The 19,272-nt window shown below is 40.3% G+C and overlaps 1 protein-coding gene across 5 annotated transcripts in view; it reads right to left on the bottom strand.

Annotated features, from left to right (window-relative positions):
* ADD3 (adducin 3) overlaps nt 1-19,272 on the bottom strand; it is a 93,757-nt gene that overhangs the window by 21,544 nt on the left and 52,941 nt on the right. For 4 of the 5 annotated variants that reach the window (XM_069019985.1, XM_069019984.1, XM_069019988.1 and 1 more), the window contains exon 3: nt 3,404-3,625. In XM_069019985.1, the coding sequence (XP_068876086.1) occupies nt 3,404-3,598 (195 nt within the window). In that variant the 5' untranslated portion in view covers nt 3,599-3,625. Of the gene's footprint in view, nt 1-3,403; nt 3,626-8,065; nt 8,272-19,272 lie in introns of those variants that run through there. The other variant, XM_069019987.1, reaches the window with a different exon arrangement.

Here is a 19,272-nt window from a genome sequence, read left to right as displayed (position 1 = left end):
AAGCCTCTGAGAGGGGGGCAAGCTGATGGGAAATTACATCATTAAATGGAAGCTTTAATTGGAGAATTAACCCTGATATGCAAATGAACCAAACCTATAAAAGGGTGAAGAACTTGTGACTTGTCGTCCATCTTAGGTCCACTTTGAGAAAAGCCTCTGGCTCTGTGTGTACCTTTGAAGGCCTTTCAAATAAATACTGACCTTATTCCCTTACTCCTGTCTAGGTTCTGTTTTAGGTGGCCTCTCAAGGCATCAATAGTGCAAGTATCTTGGACCTAATAAGCAATAAAATTGGTCCACTGCATACATGTAGTACCTTTCCTTTAAAAATAACAACTTGCTACCTGAATCCTCTGAAACTGAAGTCATGACTAAAATAACCCTAAATGGCTTTATGCTAAAGATTGGCCAGCAGTACTTCTGGATGCTACCAGGCTGCTCAGGCCCAGCTGATCTTAATTTCTTTCCACCTTTCTAACATACACAGAACAGCAAACGTGTTCAGTTTATCAGATTCTCCAGGCTATCAGATGCTCAGGAGCTACATGCATACTAGGCAAACACATCTGAGAACTCAACTGATAATGTCAGGACATTCTCCACGGGCAATGGTCAGAGAACAACTCTGATTTGTTTAAGGTTTATTATGAAGAGACTCAAAGACAGTAGCAAACATGGAAATAGCTTTTCAGTAGCTTTTAAATTATTTAATTTAGGAAAGGGAAATTGCACATCAGAGAGGAGTAGTCAGATTGCACACTAGTATGGGCACCAAACAGCACATCAGAGAGATGCAGCAGCTTGATGTCTGAAGATGTGTGGTCAGGCCTGTAGCCCTTACAGGCCTAACAGCCCTTACTGAATAAAATATACTGTGGTTCCTAAAATATATTCTCTAATTTATTTTCTTGCTGAAGGATTTAGATTTTCCTACTTGAAAGAAAGAAAAAAGCTCATTAATAAAGCCAGATTAAAGTAGTACCTAAGCTTCCTACTATGCGACACTGATTAACCCTTTAATTTTGGACCTTTGCTCACAGAAAGCGCATGTTCAAAGCTCACCTCAACTCCATACACGTTTGTGTACTTTTAAGACAGTTACTACCCTTGCTAGATACACTTCATATTTCCTAATACTTGCCAGAAGAGGAGTCAATGACTATTTCTTTGATCTGAATGCATTTATCAAGGCTTGGTGAAGATATGCATTTATATATCTAAGATTCAGCAAAGATTTACAAGCAAAGCAAGCTCTTCCTTAAACTGTGTCTCATAATTTCTCTTCCTCTTCTTCTAAACACCTTCAAACTATATTCTCTTTGTCAAGTGGAATAATCCAGAAAAGCAACTAAGTTCTATAAAAATGTCTAACACAATGTAATTCTGCAGCTATAGAACAAAAACACTATGGACAACACTCATCAGTTCAACCTGTGTTACACAGACTGGCAACAGGAACAATACTTTCTGCCCATTTTGTGATGAATTTTAAATTCAGGAGAACAAGGTAAATGTTTTCAGTCCCAGGAACTGGCACACAGCAACTGGAGCCTGGAAAAAATGCCGCACCTTTCACCCCCAAATTAATTACGAAATTCTCTTGGTGGACATTTGGAGACAGATACTGTATAAAAATATTTTAATTTCCTTGTGTGAGAAATCCCAGCAGAGTTCCTCTAAATTTTCTGTATCAGGAAAAGAGAGGATAAAAGGCGATACTTGAGGGGAAATGGGAGCTCAGACAACTCCTCTTCATGCCTGATCACACACTCAGCTCCCATGTTCCCATTTCTCTGTAAGCCAAGCAGGCAGCAGGCCCCTGGCTTATTTGGACAACTGTTCCCTTACACAACAAAACCTTGCAACTTATTGGCAGCTCTGAACAGTCACTTTCCAAAAAGTGCTGGCTCAGCTTCTCTTGCAGCAGGACACTGACAGCAGCCCAGCAGCTCTCTGTCCCACAATCTTCTGTTAAAACAGCAACCTAAACTCAGGGGTTCATATCCCTCTTCATGCCCCTTCCTAAAATCTGCATGCTTACACTGCATCTAGTAAAAAAAACACCACAGAAGCTGCAGCAAAAGGACATTAATTACATCTGGCAGACTTGGCAAAAGGTGCCCCAAAATGTTAATGAAATAGTTGTGCTCATCAGATTCAATACTGTCATCAATAGGACCAAAAAAACAATCCCCATAAACAAATCCAAATGATCTCTCCCACTTATTTTTATCTGTTAGGCTGAAGATTTAGTCTTTGCTTTGAGTCCTGGCTGCTCATAATGTGAGTATTTGAACAGGAATGAGTAGACTCTGATCACATTTTACAACTGAGTATTTAACATAAAATTATAATGATTAAAATATTATGCAGTACCTCCTTATTTTCTTTATAAAAGAGCCTGGCTGCAAACCCAAGCTTGCACAAATTGACTTGAAAAAGGAATAAATTCCTTAGTCAACAGGTTCACATTATACTCAAAGCAACACACAGATCCAAGAGACACTCCACGACAACACTTTAGCAAACAATCCTGTTATTCATGGATGACTATAATAGTGTGATTACTAACAGCTGTTTGCAATCTCATTACATATGGAAAAGCTTCAAAAAAAATTACAGAAGCACCCCAATTTACAGAGGAACTGAAGACAGAAGGATCTGTACAGCTGCTTAGCCCCTTCCCAGTCCCATTATCCTCAATACTCACATTACACCCGGATACCCCCAAAGATCACCCCACAGGCCTTACTCACTCCCTACGGCTTCAAAATACTAAAGGCAACAGTATTACTTTCCAATGTATTCATCAGGTTAAACTCAAAGAATACAAGTATTAAAATATAAATTAAAACTACTATGAGAGTGGTTCAATAGATTTAATAGTTTTTATATGTAGTCTACACAAGTACTCAACTTACACAACCAGTAGATGAGTGCTAATATGGCCAAGTAGGGGTACAATCACCCTCAAGGACATAAAAAGAACATAGTCTAGTTTTTAAATAAACTTAACCCAATTATAAATGTTAATTAAAGCATTCCTGATGCAAATGATAGGTTAATATTCAAACCCAGAAAGCAGAACACCACGTAGTGCCCTAATTTGTTCCTATTTGACCGGTGACTCCTTCACTCTCTTCCCTGCCCCTAAGTTTTAATTAGGAACCCTGCAGCCAGCCACATTTTTCTGTAATACTGCAATGAACCATAAGAATATAAAAGTATCAGGACAAAAAACCAACACGATAAAGGCTGCTTGTCCACTATGCCAACAAAATGCCAGATAATCTGTTTAGTGACTTTTCTTAAAAGATGGTCCAGAGATATTTTACCTAGCTATGACACAGATTTCTTTTTTTATAACACCCTTTCCTTTTTACTCCCCATTAATGGCACTCACAGGGCTCTGCAGTATCTGGGTGACCCTCTTCCTCTGCTCCATCATGTTGAAGTCCTGTCTCAGGTCAGGGGACATGTTTCTCTCCCGGATATACTCTGGGTCATTCTCATTGATGCGATCAAAGTACCGCTCTTTGTGGGGCATCGTGGCCGGGGGAGGAGTAGTGATCACCACCTGGCTAGCATCAGCACTCATGCTTCAACACTGGATGGAAGGCTTCCCCTGAAACAAACAGAAAACAGGGAACAATGTTAATTCAAAGGAGGGCAGTGCATACAACTTCCAAGTCTGGACACAACTAAATGTCCCTCCTCATCTCTGCAGGTCATCTAAAATGAAAGGAGAACAAGTGAATAACTACCACAATTAGAAAATTTAGGAAAATTTATAGAAAACTGTTCAAAAACCATTAGTAAGTTCTCTGATAGTGCACAACCATCTCTATTCAAGGTAAAATAAAAACCCAACAGCATACAATTAAGAATAACATTTGAAATTACCATTGTGCATTTTATGACAAACTTTGCTGTATCATTTTAAACTGCCCTTATCACCTCCTGAGGTTTTCATACAGCTCTCCTTCCTGAGCTGTTCAAGCAAACACCCAGAAGACAAGGCCTGCTTAATATCTGCTCAGAGCTCATCTCCCAACTTGAATGAAGAAATTCCTCAATTATAGCATTTTCAAAGCATCTCATAACCCTAGCTTAAATAAAAGGCTTCAGGATATTCAAAGACCAGCAGGGAATTTCCACAGGGCTCCAGCTGGTGCCTGCTCTTTCATGAGACACTTAAGAGACGTTGAGGGAACTGCAGAGAAGGTTGCATGTTGGCTTACATAGCACTGAAGCCACATCCATGGCAAAAAGCTGAGCTTTAGCTTTTCTCCTTTTGTGTGCAGTTGTATGCAAAGAGTCTCACTGAAGCTCATTACGTTAGGAAAAGAAAAAAAAAACACAACAAAAATACTTTCATGTATTCACCCTAAAAATCTCATTAAAAAACCTGATAAGCATTGTGTAAACACAAACAGAACTGGATCAAAAAGAAAGAAGCAGACATCTGAATTTTCATACAAAGAATCAGGCTCAAAAGCACACTCAGGAACAGCATTCCTCAAAAGCTACTGAAGAGGGACACTTTCTCAGGTTTAAGGAACAAAGAGAAACAGGATTTGAAGGATGAGATAGTGTATAATGAAAATACGTTTTAACATGCAAATATCTACAGTCAATAATATCTTTAATATAAAAATATTTGCATGCAAAAATATTTGGTATGTAAATTCATATCTTCAGAGGAAAAAAGCTCAAATCAAGCAGTGTTCAACAGCATGTTTTGACATTCTGGTATCAGTGGATCCAAGTGTCCTTGCTCTGTGGCACAGTTCACACCATCCCTCGTTTGTGTCACTGCTATTTACCATTTGGGGTATTTTGTGAACAGTGAGCCAACATGGAGCATCTGAACTGCTTCCACTATAATCCCATGTATTTCCCATGTGAAACACTGGGCAACCCTGTTAAAACCAGCTTCAGCAGAACCCAAGCCCTCCTTCTGCCTGCAGCAAGTCCTTTCAGTCCTTGTGCTGCACCCTCTCCTCTGCTGTGCAGCCACGCCATGACCCAGGCTGGCAGGAGGATGCAAACTGGTTTTCAGCCAGTTTCCCACAGATTCCCAAACGGCTTTGCTGACGCCTGCAAGGGAGAGCACAAGGATGAAATCCTGGGGCATTGCAGCCCTGTGACCAAGTATGAAACTCCAGATAGAAACCACCTACAGAGCTGGGAAAGCATTACCAGGTAGGAGCCAAGAAAACCATGTCTATGCCTTTCTTGTATACTACAAATTATGATAAAATTTGGGATTGAGAGGAAATAAAACAGTTACTACAGGTTTAATTGGTTTTGTTCTTTCTGCCATTTTTTTTTTTTCCAGAGAGAGAGAGAGAAAGAAAACATCATCTGGGATGCAACATTATCCAGCTGCACACACAGAGCTCCCAGGAGGTACCCGGCATGCTGGATGAACCTACCATGTTCTGGGATGCATAATCACATCCTGGAGACAAGCTCCATGAACTCTGATGGCTTCATTCCAGAGACTGTGATAACATACTGGTGAGTTTTGCATTTGCTGCTTGGGTGCAGTAGTTCATTCAGCATTTGCTGACTGACTGCTGGGAAGCCTGGTATGTGTGATCAGTTTGGGGATGCTGGGGAGGAAACAAGGACCCTGCTTCAAGGAAGTGAGAGTTTGGGAAAAATCTGGTGGAAGTATAAAAGGAGCTTAAGTTTTTCTAAATAATTAACTCTTGGGATGGTGTCTGGGGATCTGACCACTGCTCAGCTTAGAAAAAATACACTTATAAATGCAACCATGTCTTATGTCTCCCCTCCTCTGCCCTGTGTGTACTTTCCCTTTTGTACTTTCTCCCCTGCCAAAAATGGTGATGTTTAAGAAGAAAAAGATAAAAAGCATCAGGAGAAAACATAAGACCATGAAATCACTGGCTAAATGCCACATGGTATGAAGAGCTTGAGACTGGATCTGTCAGCCTCCACTGTTCTCCATCTGTGTTGGGGTAAGAACCTCCATCTGAGCCAGAACAGACACCTTTTCAGTGTCAGAACAAACGCTTTCCAGCACCTGCAGGTAATTAAAAGCAGTCTAGAAATGTAGATAGCAAGAACCTTGCTTGAACTGGTGACCAGCTGTAACTCCTGCCCTTTCCCTCCTTCCCAGGAGCTGTCGTATCTGACCATTTTTCCCCTAAAATGCTCCTGAATCCTTTTAACCCCAAGCAGGAGACTTGCTCAGCTGCTGAGCGACTCAGTTGACTGGATCAACTACACGCATGTCTGAACTTCAAAACACATTTATTGTTATTATTATAGGTTTATAGGACATAATTAGTTCAAGTCCATTACTTTACAATTCATTCTTACAGTGACAGAAAAGCCCATTCATCTGTAAAAATGGCACAAATGTGACTGGCAATACCCAAAATCCAGAAAAGAGATTTTTCTAATTGCCTTGGACTTTACTTTTTCCTCTTTCCTTTCAGCCTGGTTTGTTACCTCTAGCCATTAAGATTACAACATTGAAGTCCTTGTAGTACAAAACCCCTCCATTACTGAACATAATATGGGAGTTGGGTCCAGTTGTTCTTATTAGATCTGGTTCAATGCCTGCCCTGTTGAGCCTAGGCTGACTCTCATATAACCCCTACTGTTTCCTGGAATATTTTCAAACAAATCAACCATTCTTTTATTATTTATTTGCATCTTCTACAGATTTTTTTTTTTTTTTTAAGAAAGGGGATATTTGTTAAAAATGCTGTCAGCTTTTGGGAACTAAAAAATAAGAACCTCCTTCTCAGCATAGAACCAGCAATAACACAAAAATATTTACAGAAAATCCAGACCTCAACATCTATGAATTGTGACAGAGGATCCTCTCCCCCACCTTTTCTTTTTTTTATGTGTGTGTGCTACTTGTGCCTAGAGAAGAAACCAGCTTTGCTGCAAGACTACTTTTGGCTTCCACCCCCTCCAATGATGTTTATGAATTAAAGAAAGTGAGGTACCACCTTCCTGTACAGTACTAACTAACATTTCTTACGCATGCTCCAGAGTGGTTACAGAGACTGAGGCACAGGTAGAAATGAGAGACCCTATAGCAACAAGACACTATATCTTGACTGGTCAGAAAGGACAAACATACACAGAGAAATCAAATATAAACAGATCTGATTCTATCTTGGTGAGACCCATCACTCTTGCTCCACTCAGACACACATTCTAGCCCACATTTTGGCCTAACATGCAGATGCTGACACACTAAGGAGAGATTCAAAGCATAGAGAAGAGCAGTTTTCCCATACATGGTTCAACTGCTCCAATGTGGGGCCAATACAAGAAGATAAAGTCAGGATACATATTTGTTACACAGAATCCTCATCTCTCCTAAAAATACTTTTAAGGACCTGTGAAACAAAAAGGCTTACGAGCTCTTGCTACAATGTAACTTGTTAATTTAACACCACTTCCCCCTCCTAGTTCTGCCCTCCTGGTTCATGCTGAACTGAATTCTGATACAAAAGAAAACAGGTCGTGCCCTCCCATGCTTTGATGCCTTATATAGCTCATGGGTTTGGCTTCCATATCCTGTTCTGTATTTCATACCTGTAACTGGGCTACGGAGAGAAAGTAGAACATACCCCTCTGTCAGGAAGCTGTGTATCTCTCTACTTAGGAGTAAGTTTTATTTAACAAAAGCTTTAATTTATTCCAGGAACTTGGGACTGTTGATTTTAGGTTGCAACGTTACATCCTGAGCATCCCCATCTGACACTTTGTAAAGTCTAAGTAACCTGCTGTGCTGCTTTTGTTGCAATAACTATTTTCAATGTCAAATCACAAAAACAGCTCAAAATAATAATGAGGTCAGAGAAACAAGAAGTACTAAAGTAAAACAGAAGTGCAAGAGGCCAAATGTGAGGAAAATTTATATTGAGAAAGAACCCCCAAAAAAGCACTGACTTGATATATTTATATCTTTCATTATGTACTGAACGTATATAAAAATAAATACCACCAGACAGAGTAACAGAAAAGGGACCAAATTATTAGATCACCTAGCAACAGAACATTAACCTACCTTTTATGCTGATCTTTTCTGGCTGGTTTCAGACATCTCCATTTTCTCTATGCAGTGCAATCCATCTTACTGAGAGTTCCCAGCACTGCAAACCAGCAGTGTGTGCACAGCATCATTAACTGGTGCGCCTGATTTGGGGTCTGAGCACTCGAGCTGGACTGCGCCGCATCCGAGCGGTTCCTTTCTCAGGAGCACGTTGAGCTGTTCTGCTCCTGCAATTTCTCGCCTGCTTGTTTTTAAGGAACAGTCTGCTCTTTCCCTCCCCCACCCCCCCTCCAATATCTTGTCTGCCAGGAGACTTGTTGGAAGCAAACTGGGCGTCTCTTGATCTCAGTTCCAGCCTCCCTATGAAACAGGTTCCAGTCTGAATCAAAGACTTGGCTTTAGCAAACACTGTCAGCTACGTACGTCAGCTGGCAGCAACACACACACTTCAGGAATATGGGAGAATGCTTGAGAGGGATGGGGAAATAGGTAGGAGAATACAGACTGAGAAGAGGGTCACCAACGCTATTTTCTGAACTAGAAAGTCAATTGTTCATCCTCCCTCCCATAAATTTTAGTAATGAGATAGAAATGAATAATTGCAATTCCTCTAAGGCAAAAAAAAAATTGGATAAGCACCTCAAAATTAAATTCATTCTGAAATTCACCTGATGAAGACATCAAATACCATAAATATCTGAGTTGACAAATTTTCTTTTCCTTTTCTTTTAAAATGTTACAATGGATTTGGAATTTTCTTACTTTACACATTGTTCAGGTGAGTAAGATGTGTGTTCAGACATTAGCATTTTCTAAACTCATTTTGTGGAGGTGAAAATACCTAAGTAGCATTTGTTCAAAATTTTATAAACTCAATTTACTAATATACAGTAATTCTATACTCTAACACTTAAGCCAAACTACACCCTTAAACTGACACAAATTAATTTGCATTTAAAAATTAAAGTAGTCATACCTCCCCCTAACCTGCCCAGCCATTCAACCTCTCTCCCTTTAACACATCTTCAGATTCATACCAACAAATGCTTGTAAGGGTTTCTTAAGGTTTTTTGGTTTTTTTTTTTTTTTTTTTTTTTTGGTTAATGGATTAATTTTCAGCTGTATCAGTTCCCCTGCCAGTTAACTGCATATCTACATGAATGTTTGTTCTGAAATAAAGATAATGATGATACAGGAGTGTCTAATACCATTTCTTTCAGTAGCAATACAGCCATAAACAATTTGTCATACTACAGCCCAAACTGTTTACTAATCAAATAGTCTAATCCAGCACTGCATATTTAAGTCCCTCTGCTTTTAAACACAGCAAGCTAATAAAATTATCATCTCTTTCAGACACCACATTAAAGAGACTATATGGCAACAAGACACATTTTTTCCTAAGAAATAAGCACTTGAGTACATTTGAACCTTGTTTCTGTACTGCCGTGTTAAATCTAAAGCATTATTTTTTCCCAATTATATGGTACAATGTTGAAGTCAACACAAATAGTCAAGTTGTGCAACTCACACTTTACTCAGTGTAAACTGGAACTGAGCCAGACACACTTATTGTCAAGAAGTGAGAACTAAGTGTGTTGCTGACAAGCACACAGAATATGAGAATTTGAGGCCTGTAGCCTTACCTTTAACTGCAGGGGTGATGCTTTTTCTATGTTAAGGAAGGCTTCTTGTAATGCACTCCGCCTGTAGCAGGTGCAGTCTGCACCTCCACATTGGCAGGCTGGCCTGCCAACATTTTTTAGCACAAGCAGTGGGGAAAAAACTTCTGGAGCCTAGAATGCTGGTTTGATGCATCCAATATGCTCTACCACATGGCCATAAATGCTATTTGCATGTGTTGAGTCTCATAAATGAACTTGCATGCTTAACCCTGTAGACCCAAACTACTTTAATCATTCACATTTTGCTATTCCTTCAATGTTGTGTGAGTTTTTCACAGAGAAAAAAGGGAGGGAACCCTTGATAAGCAAGTTATCCAGTCACCCTTTTCTGAGAGTCGGTATGATAAAAGACAAAACTGGTCTGAAAAGCACAACCCTGAGAGTTCAGATCGAGGCTCCACCCTGCCCACTATGGAACCTCTTGTGCCAAGGAAAGGCAGTACATAACTGGGCTGTTGCCATCACTGCATTGTGAGACACCTGAGCAGTCAGCAGTGTACAGGTTTCCTCATTTCGCTCCATAAAATGTTCTCTTGCTTTCACAAAAATTGTTAAGATTGCGCAGACAATACGAACATTTTGAGAATGCGATGTTCTGTACACAAAACATACAAGTCAGAACAAACTCAGTCACACAAGCAAACTGATTACAGGTAAGTAGCAGAGGAGTAATCCAGAGCTTATTGGTGAAACAATTCACGCAAGTGACAATAAAAAGCACTTCTTTTTTATTTTTAAAGACTTGCCTTTGCTTATCTACATAATCATTTGTGCTTAAGTTACCTAAAAATATTTCACGAGTCAGTAGACAACAGAGAGCTAAATTAAAAGATTACATTCTGGTAGCACTTATCCGTATTAAGCTGTGAAAGTAGGCACACACATAACCCACACACATCGACAATGGCTGAACAATGTCCCTGCGTCATTTGAAAAACATGAAACCCAGGTTCTTCCACAGTATAAACTAAGAAGTTCTCTGTGAAAAAAACTTAACTGGAAAAGCTGATTGCAGCCACAGCCTTCCACATTTTGCAACACTGTCCCTCTCTTGCAAAGTCTCCAGCTTCCTCTGGTGACTTTTTTCTCGGGCTGTCCCTGACCTGCACAGATGCAGAGGAAAATAATTCCACTTTATATGCAGATCTACATAAGGTTATGGAGCAGAAGAAACAAGTCTGTCATGTAAAAATTTTTTTTAAAACCCATTGATTCACATCAACCTGGATAGAGCCATTTGGAGTAACAAGGACTACTCCCAGCAGCCTGGAAGAGCCCTGCTGGGTCACTGGTACAACATGTGACATTGGAGAGCAGGACACCTCTTATCGATGCTGGGGCACATGAAAAGCCTTTGTGATTTACGGCAGTTTGATTACCCTGAGAAATGCCATGGCCAAAGCAGCTGCCTCCTGGGTTTTGCTGGCGGGTCAGAGGCTGTGATGGTGGGCAATCCAGATGATCGACACAAGGCAACTGCTGGATTCTACAAATATTTACATGAAGGATCGATCTTGTGTATGGCAGCACGCAGCCAAACCTTTTTATAGCCCAAATCCCCTGGAGCTCCTCTCTCTTCACATCAAATCCTGACCTTTAGCAAATCCTGACAGCTCAGTGTAGACCCCATTTAAGACCACCACCATGCACTTGACCATACAGAATTGCAGCTCAACGCCCTCCATAACTCACAAGTGAGAACTGGGAAACCTGGCCAACAGCTAATCTCAGTAGGACATTTGTAACTGTAAACTTGAGGAAAAGATGAAATTGTGCCAGGTCTTCGATCACACAGTCTTCAGGACAAATCGTATCTTCATTAATATTATGCACCACACCCTGAACAAGTCTCCCCAGTTCATCTTGGGATCTCTGAATCACTCTGCCATAAATTTTATATGAAGAGCAATAACATAAATCACATTAATACACCAATATCAGCTTGACTATGTCAAAATAAATTGGCTAGCCTCACAAAAAAGGAATTTTAACATTTTACTGACTTATACATCATTCTCACATTTAACAGAAAACAAGCTATAGTTAAAAACTCAAAATATTTTAAATAAAACAGCACAACAACATATATTGATTTCTCATAAGAAGAGGCTTAGTCGGAATGTTATGGCTCTTTTAAGGTTTTTAACTATCATTTACAAATAGTAATTTTAGGGATTGATGGAAGTGCAAGACAAATGATGCCAGCCAAGCCTAGGCCTGATTGTGCAGCAATCACATTGCCACTGACTGGCCATGAGCAAGGAAAAAAACCTTAGGTGTTGTGAGAAAAGAGCTATCCCCTTACTCTAGCAAATGCTTAAAAATGGCAAGCTCAAACTGAGGTGTAGAGGGAAGGCTCTGTTAATAGGACTAACAGCTTATATCAGCCATGAGATGGCATAAGGGACAAAAAACTGTAAATCACTATTCACAGGTTATGCTGAGAGTGTCTTTTCTCATCCCATTCAAGACTCCAAGACTTTCTTTTTCCTCCATTACCAAAATTAGTTTTGCCTTAGCATAAGGAACATTTTTTTCCCGTCCTTGGTCCATTTACAAAGAAATGTTTGTGACTGTCAAAACATAACATGAGAAAAGTTAACTAACATGCAGAATTTGATGGCGGTTATAGTTGCATCCCTAATGCTTACAAAATCATCATCTTTAGAGGACTTAAGTTAAACATACCTTATGCTACAATTTTTCATGTTTTCCTGGCTGCCTCGAGGCAATCCTGCCCCTCCCAGCACACGTGCTTCAGTCCCCCACCTCTGAAAATGCCATTCCCTAGTTGTGCTAAGCACATCTCTCCATGAAGCTTGAGTCTGCAGTGGTTACACAAAGGCATCGGGGTTAAAAATAATCTGGGGGAGGAGAGCAGGGGAGAGTGTGGAGCAGAGCAGGGCCACAAGGGCCTGGCTGCCCTACTCAAGAGTTCAAAAGGCAACTACTTTATTAGCTGCGTTCACAGCATGTTGCTTTAATTATCCTTCCCAGGGAAATCCCTAGGATTTACAGTGGTGAGAAACACTTTTTCTGTGTGTAGTCACATGGTTAATATTGTCTTCAGCTTGCTTGAAAATAATTACCCCCCCCCCAATAAACTACCCAGCTAGCAAATGCAAAAAGTTTCATTTGCATTTGAAGTTTAAGCTATATAAATATGTACATCAATCTCAATTGACTTGGCCTGAATTTGACCTCCTTCTTGTCTCTGCCACCTTTTACTCATGGTATGAGAAAAGCAAATTGAATTTAGAGAGCCAAAGGTCTTCCACACCTTCAGGAATGGAAACTATTCCATTGAATTTCAAGCAAGCCTAACTGATGGCTGAGGCACTTTGGACTTAATCACAGCACTGAAGAGAGAAGCAGATGTGCTCAGAGAAGCAGCCAGCACATCTCTGAACAAGTGCTGAAGATGTACTAACAAAAGCTTTGGTAAGACACAGTGAGGAGTAGGGTGAGTCAGCATCAAGCCCAGTAGTAAGAGCAGTATTTTTAAAGTCAAAAGCAGAATATATAAATATTTCATAATTAGGTTACTATTATTTTCCAGGGCAAGCAAGCAATTATCTACTGTTATCCTGTAATTCTCCTCCTCCATCGTTACTTGTAAGCTCTGGAAACTTGGATAAAATAAAAGACACTCCACAACAAACTACTCTGGTACTCTGGTATTACAGAGCATGGATGCACCCTGACATGCTACACAAAATCATGGGGACTTGCACACATCTCTGATTGTTCCTAGAATGGAAAACCAGCTGACATCAGACACTTGTCCTAGAGAGTCAAACCATCCTCTCTTTTGATCTCAGTTGCATGAAGCATGAATATTTCATATCTAAAGAGGAGATGGTCCAACATACTGGGAACAGAACTTCCCAGCAGCCAAAGTGGTACAAGTAATCATCCACCCCAGACTGCTTCAGAAGACACTTACTTTATACTACAGCATTGTCATGCAAGTGAAGAAGAGCTTTCTGGTTTCTCCTCTAACCAGGGACTTGAATGAGCTGCAGTACCAGTGACTCAGAATTACAGTCGCAAAGACTCTCAGTTATAATTTTGAAGGCATATGCAGCCTTTGATCAGTCACATGCAACACTAAAGACTCTCCCTCAAATCCTTCCTCAAACAATTCTTTCAATTTTGACTTCTACTGGTTTTTTTTGTTTGTAATTTCAAGAACATTCTGAAGCCAACAAATATATTAGATGGATCTGTCTCCTAGATAAAACTAAATACATTAAAATTGTTTTATTTTAATTTCCAAAGCTCATTTGTAAACCTGGCCTGAAAATGCTATTTGCTTGTTTGCAATTAAACCCGTGTATGTTTATATTGAGTGGAAGTATCTGACATGTTACCCATGGGCTGAAGTTCAGAGCCTGAGATGTAGAGGCAAATCCTTCTCTCAACTATAACATTAAGAATTAAAAGGAACAAATTTAAAAATCAATTAGCAATTTTTAGAAAAATGACATTGTGTTCTGAGTTTTGGTGATGCTTTTTTTTTTGAATATTTGAATAACTCATGGAACTCATCCTAGGTAAACAGCGTTCCAGCTTATACTATAAGAAAATTACTGATGATACAGAAAAATGTCTGAGGATATAGAGCTTACATCTGCTTGATGAATAAAGGAAAGTAACATATTTTCTAGGTCTTTCAGTTATTTTTTTCACTTTTGTGTTGGGTGCTTTGTGGGGTTTTTATAAACAGCTGTAAAAACCTAACACTGTTCGAAGACTTAAAGATCTCCATATTAGTGGAAGAACATGCTAAAAAAATACCACAAAACTTGATTAATAAAGTGCTGAATAATAGGTGATTAGATGCTTGCCAAGGGCTCCTTCATGACAGCTCTCACAGACGTGCTGGAATGCTGTGGAGGACAACACTGACCCAGGGCAGCCAGAGCTCTGCCTTAACCACAGTGGGGATGAGGAGGAACCACATCATTCTTTGGAACTCATTTCTTAATCCAAAGAGGAAAAAAGGAATCTGCAGGATTAATCTGGTCTCAGGAGTCTGATCTCAAAGGTTTCTGGAAGAGTAGGAGTAGGTGCTCCTTTTAGAGTTGGCAAGTATTTAGATTTCTTTTCCCTGTAAGATACGTTGCTCTAACTTGCTAATTTATTGCATTATTTTGGGCAGGGAGATAGCTGGATTTCTATTTTTGTCTTAATTATTGAGTGATGCTTCCAGTGTGCATTGAAACAAGCATGTAAGATGCCATTTGTGGGTTGCTGTGGGTTTATAATTTTGTTCTTTTTAATTCCCTGGCAAACTGCTGTAGAATTTTGATTTCGGTCTGCCTCACCAGCACATGTTCTCTCTCTGTGATAAATTATCAAAACTAATCAAAGTTTGTACTGCAAAGCAGTCAGTATGATGCAATGAAAACATGCAAAGTTTTGTGCAATATGAACAGACTTTTTCTTGAGACTTCTGGCTTCAAACTCAGAAAACTGGAATTCATAATGAGAAACACTCCTACCTGGCAGACAACCCCTGTCCCTCAGAGAGTGCAATTATACAATTATGCTGGATGAAACCTGAAGAAAGGTTTTCATTACATCTATCCTGTGTTCATCTTCATGTCACATTCAACATGTTGTTTGTAACTGTGTGATATTGGACTGGAAGACCAGTGGTTTTCTAGAAGACTAAAATGGATGGTTTTGTTTTTTGAATGTATTTTTAACCATCACATTCACGAGGCACTGGATGTGAAGCATCTGATGTGATACATCTGATATATAAATAGCAAAACATGAGAAATAAGTAAACAAACAAATCCATCCCTTCCTGGCCGCTCCTGGCATGGTACATGCCTGGCTGTCCAAAAGTAAATCAGCAGCCATCCTGAGCTAACAGCACATTCCACCTTTTCATTCTCTGTTAGAAACTATCACCCTCAACAGTAAGCTCTCCAAGTTGGCTGTTTTATCCTTGTATCCACAAAAAGTAATTACTAAGTGCTGCCTTGTGTAATTGTGATGGCACTTTCACAAGTTCAGAAAGACAATGCCTTGAGGTTACTTGTCTATTAAAGATGGTAATATTTGATACACCTAGAAGGTTTTTGCTCTTTTTGTAGCAAAGTATGTTTTAGTCTTTAAAACTGAAGAGTTTAATTTGTCTCTTAATTCTACAAACTTGTGATGGAGTTCAATTATTTATCTACACTTGGACATTTTTTTAGTCAGTGCCCTATAATCAGATGGACTGAACAACTTGTACTTCAAGTACTGAGGTTGCTGTTTAAGTACTGAGGATGCTGCTCAGCATCAAAATTCTACATCTTTAACCAGATCTCAACTCCTGTAAAGCATAAGCAAATTATGTTTTTACTTTTGTACCAAGTTTGGCTTAAAGTAACCAACAGGTTCAAAAGTTAAGTGGCAGGAATGAATAGATGCACAGCGTGATCAGGTAAGATCTCATCTTCATAGAGCAGCAGGTGAACAAACAGTACCTGGACCTCTCTCTGACCTGCATCATGAGCCCAGACACAGGTTCAGTCATTTAAAATAACCTCCCATAATAATTAAGCTGAGCCTGTGAACAAGCATAATTTTGCAAACATGGACAACAAAAACAGACTTGGATAATCCTATAGAAGAGCCAAAATTTTTCTTTCCTCTTAATAAGTAGCTTTTGTGCCCATGGTGAGAGTACTTCCTGAAACATGAACAAAGCAATAGGTATGTCTGGAAATTTAAATTAGTATGATAAGTTTAAAAACGCATGAACCCTCAAAGCATACTAAAGACTAGTCAGTGTTAAAACTGGTATCTATAAATAGCATAAGTTCATAGTTCTGAAAGGAGACCAGCATTGAAAATTCCCCAAGTGCTGGTGAGCAATGACCCAAGTCAGTTCTACCTGGGCAATAAAAGCACTCAAAAAAAAAAAAGAAATGTACTAGTAGGAGCAGAATAGGTTGAATTCTCTTTTTTTGTGCCGTCTTCTTCCATTTCCAATTGCATCATTATCACTAACAGAAAGATAAATCAATTAAATAATGAAACTCAAGTGATCCTATGTAAAAAAAATAAAAATGAGTACCACATTTTCATTGCTATTCTTACTTCTCATCTGACCTCCTCAGTACACCCATGAAAAAAACAAGGGGGGAAAAAAAGGAGGAAAAACAAAAGACCAAACCAAAAATCTGAACAAATTGCTGTACAGGCTGAGAGTATCAGTTAAGAAATATAGCTGCTCTGAAACATTTAAAGAGAATACAAAAGGGCCTCTACAATAGTATAACCTTTGCCTCTGTCTGCCAGCATCACAGTTTACATGGTTTCCATGGAAACCCTCTGCAAACATATGAATGTGCTTGTTGCGTTAGATGTCGAACAGAAAATCCTTTGTGGCAACTCTGGAGGGCCATGGCCAGTGCCAACCTCCCAGCAGAATAATGCCCTTCACTATGCCTTGCCCAGCAGGCTCATGACACACTCGCTCACATGGCACAGCTGCTGCCCTCGCTTGTTTTTCCCCAACTGATTAAAAAAAAAAAAAAAAGAAAAAAGAAATATGTGCACATCATAACTATTAAATATTTCCTCCTTCATGGAGAGCCTGTTTTGCTTCCATCAAAGTGACAGCAAAGTCTTTGGTTCTGGACTCTCAGGTGCAATGCAGGAACTGCTCAGTGCAGACTGACTGGGAGGCTTCCAGCAGGCTTCTACTCAGGGCATTGGGAATACATTTGCATATTGAGTAGATAACTACCCAGGAAGGGGATGCCACAATTCTTCATCATTACATGCTTTGAGAAAAAACACATTAAAACATACACATAAAATCTCAACATGAAATAGATACACCAGTCCAGAAGATAAAGCTCGTTTCATCACCTTGTTATTCCTCATCATGGAAAGACAACTGACCTACAAATAACTCACTGGATGGGCTCCTCCTCCAGCCCCAGAGGCAGGAAAATTCTACCCAAGACAGTCTCAAGTGTTATCATGAGGGCTGGTTTCTTTTTTTTTTTGTTTTTAGGGGTATGTGTGCAAGTGAAAGCTGAGGAACTAAAAAACTGGTTTCTGCTTTACAAAAGATGAGTATTGCTACTGGCAAATATCTGAATGTTGTGTTCCTTCTGGATTTTCTCAAAATTCATGTCCACTCTGCAGCTCTACATATTTTACCAGCACTGAAATTTGAGCGCTTATACTTAAAGTGCACCTTTAAGACCAGCAATACACATAGCTGGAACATACCTTGCTGGTAGATTAAAACATTGCCCTACATCCTTATTCCTCTGGAAAAACAAATTCTTAGTACAGAAAGTTAGACATTAGAAAAAGGTTCTTCCCCCAGAGGGTGGTTGGGCATAGGAACGGCCTCCCCAGGGTACTGATCACAGCACCAAGTCTGACAGAGGTCAAGAAGTGCTTGGACAATGCTCTCAGGCATGTGGTGTGATTCTGGGGGATGTTTCTTTACAGGGCTAAGAGCTGGACTTGGTTTTTGTGGGTCCCTTCCAACTCAGTTTATTCTGTGATTCTGGGACTGTAATTTCTGAGATGTCAATGGCATAATCTACCTAACTGCTTACAGATGTGCGCAGCCTCAGGGAGGACGAGCCTCAGGGAGGATGACACCTCCAAATGCTACATTTAAGATCAAAATGTTCGGACCTTGCATGGGATATGAAAGCCTGCCTGTGCCATCCCATGAAAAACTGGGGAGGCCAGCACCTTTCCGCTTGTGACCGGACACTTCACCTGCCATTCAGCCATTGCCAGCCACTCTTACTGTCACAGTGACAAAAATCAGCAATGTAACAGTTTTGTCTTAAAAGCTGAAGAATGAAGGAAAACAGATTTTGTACCAGAAAGAAAAAACAAACCGAACACTTTTAACTCTGCCAGCTCTCTGTTTCTGTGTTTACTTCTTCCCCTTTCCCAGAGACAGCTCTGAGGGGAAGCCCTCCCTGCTCCCTCATGGCCACCCTCACCTCACACCCACCACCAGCCCAGGCCCCCACGCACCAGCTGCCAAATTAACTCTGAGGGCAGCCAATCTCTCCTTTTAGCCTCGCCTGCACAACACAGTAACGCAGGGGTCGCTCAAAGCCCGCCTTGTTCCAATGCTCTAATAACCCATTGTTCCCCTGCGGTTGTCTCGGCAAGATAAAACGAAAGGCCGCGTTTTCCGAGGGTAAGCGAATTCCCACCGCCGGCCAAGGGCTCGGCCTCACGTCGGGGCCAGCCCATCCTGCAGCTCGGTGGGGAGATGGTGGGCTTGTTTTTGTTAGTGGGGGTTTGCAGGAACATCTGCTCAGTGAAGGGATGGTGGGTCTCACTGTCATCTTCCCCGCAGGGCTGTGCAAAGCCGTGTTTGCTCCCTCCACGCATGGCGGTCCCTGTAAAGACACCGCATTGACAGTCCCACGGCTAAAACCTGCTGGATGTTTATAACCTGCTCCCTGCCTGAAGCTGCAGAAGGATTGAAAATCTAATGGTTGCTACTCTAAGTTTCCCATGAGAGGGGAGCCATAGCAT

Source organism: Aphelocoma coerulescens, chromosome 6 (assembly GCF_041296385.1).
Source record: "Aphelocoma coerulescens isolate FSJ_1873_10779 chromosome 6, UR_Acoe_1.0, whole genome shotgun sequence".
Taxonomy (NCBI): domain Eukaryota; kingdom Metazoa; phylum Chordata; class Aves; order Passeriformes; family Corvidae; genus Aphelocoma; species Aphelocoma coerulescens.
Note: the sequence above shows the minus strand (reverse complement) of the source record. Positions and strands in the feature narration are given on the sequence as shown.